This window comes from Cucumis melo, chromosome 6 (genome assembly GCF_025177605.1).
Source record: "Cucumis melo cultivar AY chromosome 6, USDA_Cmelo_AY_1.0, whole genome shotgun sequence".
In the NCBI taxonomy this organism is placed as follows: Eukaryota; Viridiplantae; Streptophyta; class Magnoliopsida; order Cucurbitales; family Cucurbitaceae; genus Cucumis; species Cucumis melo.
Genome location: NC_066862.1, coordinates 6,608,180 through 6,614,345, shown reverse-complemented (window position 1 = coordinate 6,614,345; position 6,166 = coordinate 6,608,180). Strand labels below are relative to the sequence as shown.

General features: G+C 27.5%; 1 protein-coding gene across 1 annotated transcript; it reads left to right on the top strand.

The window, feature by feature from the left end:
* The first annotated feature begins 4,747 nt into the window (after positions 1-4,747).
* On the top strand, positions 4,748-5,725 carry LOC103483991 (21 kDa protein-like). The gene has a single exon (XM_008440878.3). The coding sequence runs from the start codon at positions 4,882-4,884 to the stop codon at positions 5,461-5,463; it is 582 nt and encodes a 193-aa protein (XP_008439100.1). The 5' UTR covers positions 4,748-4,881; the 3' UTR covers positions 5,464-5,725.
* The last annotated feature ends 441 nt before the right edge of the window (positions 5,726-6,166 follow it).

The window sequence follows — 6,166 nt, the reverse complement described above, 5'->3', positions numbered from 1 at the left end:
AAAAAGAAGATGAAGTTAGGATATTCGAGGATAAAATGTATTATTTAATGATTAAGTTTTGTCCATTATGAGTATTTGTTTCCTTAATTAATCTTATGTTATAAAATTGACATATGCTGACAAAACATAAACAAAATTGACATTTCTCCAAATTATAGCCGGTGATCATGGGGGAATATTATAAATTGAAAATTAACTTCATTAGGGTTTTTCTACTACATTTTTCATCTCTCTCTCCTTTCTTCAAATTATATATATGAAAAAACTCAAATTCAAAATATTTCATTTGGTTGAATATTATAATTTGACTAATATGAATTTTATATTACGACTTTCAGTGACTTAAAGAAAAACAAAATTACATTTTGAACATTCAATTTTCATTTAACATTTTTGACAAAAACTTTTAAATATACATGAGGACTCTTTTTCAATATTGTTCTCTTTGTTTAATTTGTTAATATATTATACTAAAAGTATTTTTTAATTACAATTACAATCAAAGAATTTGTCGGTGATCAAGATAGACGAGTAGTGCTAAGAGTCTTTCTTTTTTACAATACTAATTATGGAGATGGATGATCAAACCTTTTATATTTAAGATGAGAGATCATGTTAATTATCATTAAACTTAAACTCACTTTCACCGTCGTGGAGAATCAGAATTTTTGAATAAATTAACTATTAAAAACTTAAAATCTAATTTTCTAAAAGGTATTTTAAGTATATTGATTGTGTTAGAAATTTGACGTGAAAAAATGAATATAAAAGAATATAAAAATAATGTGAAAGCCGACAAAAGGATGAGATTTGATTGGGTCACGAGATCTCACGAGAAGTGAGCTGGTTTGAGACAGTAATGTCGGTAAGCTAAATAATTTGGTCCTTTCTTTTCGGTATTTTTTTTAAATATTTATATACTTTGAAATTTTGCACAAAAAAATCATATTCCCATCTACCAATTTATTTTACTTTGACTTTATTTTCCTTCCCTTTTATGAAGTGAAGTTTCACATATAATCACCTTTTAATTTCCTCCTCTCTTTTTCTTTTCTTTCTTTAATTTTATTTCATTTAAAACTTTCAAATTTATATTTATTTTTCTATTTTCACTTTTTTTAATATCCTCTCATTTTCTATCTTGTTTTATCACCTATAACATGAATGATTTTAACGATATGCATGATTTAGATTATTACGTTATTAAATCTTTTCAAGTTCATGAACGTGAAATTTCAATATTTTAAATTTGTTTAATACGATAGTGAAATTTAGATTGACCCATCAAAAGATTCTTCATTTTGTGATTTTTTATTTTATATCCAAAACGATGGATTTTGACATTTTTGTTGCTTACATTAGGAGAATATGTCTCTATCTTTTGTTCATGCAATTTGGGCCTTAAATAATATAGTTATCGATCTAATTTTAAATATCTAAAATTACATTTTTTTTAAATGCAGTTTGTTCATGCATACTTATTATAAGTGATTGAATGAGAAAAGAAACACACACTTATGTACATATATATAATGCTTAAAGACAAGGAAAGGAGAGTAGTGAATAATTAATTACTTTACTTAATCATAACCAATAAATGACTGTTAACAAGGAAGGCGGTGCAACATATTATATATTAAATGCTTTACATTAAAATAGAGACTGTGACATTGTATAATTAAAAAAATAATTTCAAACTTGATGTATATACCTTTTTAGGAAAATGAAATATGAATTTATATAGTTATTACTTACGAGAGTATACCTCATTTTTAGACCCTTCTTGAATTTTTTATTGATTTTCTACGTTTCTTTTTTTAGAAACAAAATTTATTTACAACTCGAAACAACGTATGGTTAACTACATAAAATGTTGATTTAAACAAATATAATTGTAATTTTAAAATATTTATAAATACAATAAATATTGATTTGTTTATTTGCAAAATTAGTTTAGAATTGTGAATTTATTCTCATTTATAACACATATCTTAAATTCTTAGCTAATATTGATAATGATCGTTTTTTACCGATCGATTCTTTTTTAGTACAAAAATTATAAGATGTGGATCAAAATTTCCACCTTTAAGATAATGAATCATGCTAATTACTACAAAACTAAACTTAGTCTAATAAAAATCATTCATAATTTATAATTTTTTTTTTATAATTAATATCATTCCATAAATCATGGAATATGCAAACTTGAAACAGAAGTATTGTATTTGTAACAAGTCACGGTACTATTTGTATGTATATATATGAGGGATGAAAATGAGTTGGATTGTTTGTTGACCAATTAAGAACCAAACCTAATAAATGGATTGATTTTTATTGTGTAAAATAAATTTTTGTGTCTTTTCTCTACAATATTTTCATTTATATTTCCCCCAAGCATTTTTACCTTTTCCAAATTGAAATTTGGCCATTTTTTATAGAATGAAATGGGACATTTTTGTTTTCATTCTATAGTTTTTTCCTATCTAACTAACTAACAGACATACATCATGCGCGGGTACCATACTAATCCATTTTTTCGAAACAATAAATACACATACCATATGACATAATAATTCAGATATAAAAAAAAGAGATTGAATGTTAGGATTTATTTTTACACATACCTATATATCTTGCCTTTTTTTTTTTTAGTATTTCAATCCCACGTTCTAACAACTTCTTTTCATTCTAATATATCTATATTATTCCAAAATAATATTCATATTCTATTCTATATATATTTCGAAATATTCATTAATTTGTGTTATTGTTGTATTTTCAATTTTTATTTATTATTGTTTTTTTTTTGTTTTAATAAAAGAAATATTTTAGAACCCTCTTGAAATGTAATTTAGAAAAGAAAAAAAAAATGGAAAGAATTGTTTAGTGTTGGAGTTCAAAATTGAAAGGGGGAAACCACATTATCAACTTTTAAATTATTAGGTCTTATTATTATTAATTAATTGAGTTATATTTGGAGGACCGACATATCGTCATATAGCATTTAAGAATATGGAGGATGATGTTTGGAGTCACCAACTTTAAGTGGAAATAATTCACTTTGTGTGTAGAGTTCAAACTATAATAGTTACTCCTTCTCATTATTATATTCTACGAATAACTATAATATTATTTTAAATTTTTTTGTTATAATCATCGGTGAGCATGATAAACTAAAAAATCGAGTCAACTGATGCCAATTTGGAAAATATCCAAACTGATCGATAATATTTTAAAAAATATTTCAAATGCTTAAATCGACCAATTGATTTGTTCTTCTTTTATGGTTAAGATCGGTTTGAACATTTGTTAAATTGACTATAATTAATTGGCTTGATGGTATTTTGGTTTAAAAACTTACTACAACCAACAAATGCCGACTCCTAGTTATAACGTTTACTATTTCTTACTCATTCTCTCTTACTCTCGTTGTTACAATATTTACAATCTTCTACTAAAATTAAAACAATTTACATATTAAAAAAAAAAGTATTCTAACCCCAACTAAAATATTATGCACTCCAAAATCAAACAAAAGTTATACTCTTGACTTTGAGAATTGGTATTAATTATTAAGCAAAACTCTAAACACAATAATTATATCTAACTCGATCGTATCACGTACTTTCTCAACCTAATCAATTTTTACTAGTAATTTATAACTATCTTCGACTCAACATCATGCGAATAAAATCATCATTCACTCGAAATTCTATTAATAGCATTCACAAAAAAAAAAAAAAAAAAAAAAAAAAAAAAGAAAAAGGCATTTCTTCCACATAAATTTATGCCATTTGGTTTTAGAATCTCTTAAATACGTGCCAAACTAAAAGTGGTATTTTGAAAATTTCTTTTATATGTATAAAACAATGTATTAACGATTCTAAAATAAAATACTTATGAATGAAAAAAGTTTAGGTCTAAATTTAAAAATATATGTATAGAAAGCATGTCTTAATGTTTTTTAAAATTGTCATTTTGTGAATTATATTTCAAAATAAGTGTACCTAATTTTATTTAATATTTGGTAGGAAAGCTCTATCTTACACTCTTTCTCTCATTTGCATATTTTTTGAGAAATTATATTTCACCTTTTCTTTTCATTTGTCCATTTATCCATTACTATATATATCTCTTTCACTCTACTATATCTTTTTCACTCTCTTTCATTTAAATTTATTGAGAAACTCCACACCATAAGTTTGCACTATAAGTCTATAAATATGGACTTAAACTCTAATAAATAACTACAAACTTCTAAATCAAACTTAACACCTTCAAAAACTCTTTCATTTACTTTTTTATTTTTTACTATAAAAAATTCATTTTTTAGGATAGTAACAAATTACTAAATTTTAGTTTGTAATAATTTAATCCTTCTATTTTTAATTTTATAACAAAGTCCTTGTACTTTTATATGTAATAAGTTGGTCAGTGTACTTTCTAAATTTATAATAATTTATCAAAATGAGATGTCAATTTTTATTACTTCTTGAATTTTATGAAAATGTTTAGCCTCTAATTTAAATACAAAAAGTTTCATTAAATATGTAACACCAATTAAATCACTAAAATTAAAAGTACTAATTCCAATGATTAAAAGTTTAGTTACTAAAAATAATTTTTAATATATTTCTAAGGGTACGAATATTTGTAGGGTTTCTTTTTCTTTCTTTAAGGGAAAAAAATTGGTGTGAACATAAAAAAGAAGAAGAAAAAAAGAAGCGATAATCAAACATTTTTACACGGATTGCCCTTTGGGTTCAAATCTCTTGACGTTCCTCTATAAATTCACAACCCCTCACTTTTTCAGTCCACAAAACAAAACCCCTACTTTCTTCTTCTTCCTCTTCCTCTTTCTATTTCTCTCCAGATCTCCCAATGGCGAAATCCCTCTCCCTTCTCCTCCTACTCCTCTCCATTCTCACCATCTCCGCCTCCGCCTTCAACGGCGGCGCTTCCAACTTCATCAAATCCAAGTGCAGCGCCGCTACTTACCCTGACCTTTGCGTCCAATCCCTCTCAAGTTTCGCCTCCACCATCCAACGAAACCCTCGCCAATTAGTCCAAACCGCTCTGGCCGTCAGCCTCTCCCGCGCTCAATCCACCCGATCTTTCGTCTGGAAACTTACCAAGTTCAGTGGACTTAAACCGAGAGAGCGCGCGGCCTTGAAGGACTGTATGGAAGAAGTCGGAGACACCGTAGATCGGCTCAACAAATCGGTGGAGGAACTGAAGCGCGTTAGCGGATCTAAGAAGAAGGACTTCCTATGGCACATTAGCAACGTTGAGACTTGGGTGAGTGCTGCTATGACCGACGAGAACACCTGCTCCGATGGATTTGCTGGCTCTGCACTGAATGGAAGAATTAAATCTTCGGTTAGGGGTCGCATTGTGGATGTTACTCGAGTAATAAGCAATGCGTTGTCTCTGATTAATAAGTATGCTGAGACTCAAAGCTAAAGCTGTGATTTCAGGTTCTTCCAATTTCTACTCTGTTTCTGCGCTTGTGATGAACAATTTGAAGATGAATTAGATGAATCTGTTTTGGGTTTTTGATGTATATTAAGAGAGTTTTGTTTTTTTTTTTTTTTTTTTCTTTCTTCCGTTAGTGTTTTGATGTGGGAAATGCAACCGTAACGATAAATAGTGCTCTCTGTTTTTGCCTATTATCTTTGTAATTGTAATACATGTTTTCAAGTCTGAATATATATATATTATATATAAGTTCTAGTCTTCTACGTTTTTTTTTTTCTTTTTTTCTTTTTTTCAATTTTTATTGTGCATATTTTTATTTTTTTCTTAAAAAATGAATTAGGATGACAACCACAAAGTTTCCTTCCAATCCAACCTCTAGTGAGGAAGGATATCTTTTTTTACTGTGAAAAAACAAACTTAGGTTTCTCAACTTTTTAAGTGGGGATTTCAAACGGAACTCTATCATACTTAGTTGAGTTAAATGCTTATTGGAAAGATGATTCATGTTTAGAGCAAAGAGAAGCATAAGTTGTTCACTCTTAGTTTGCATGAATTTAATTAGTCCATAAATTGATGGTTTATAGTTACCTGTGGGATCCACAATAATTTAAGAACTCGGGCGAACCAAACAAACAATAATTTATTTATTTTATGGACTTTACATAGTTCTTAAGTGTTAGTGTTACAA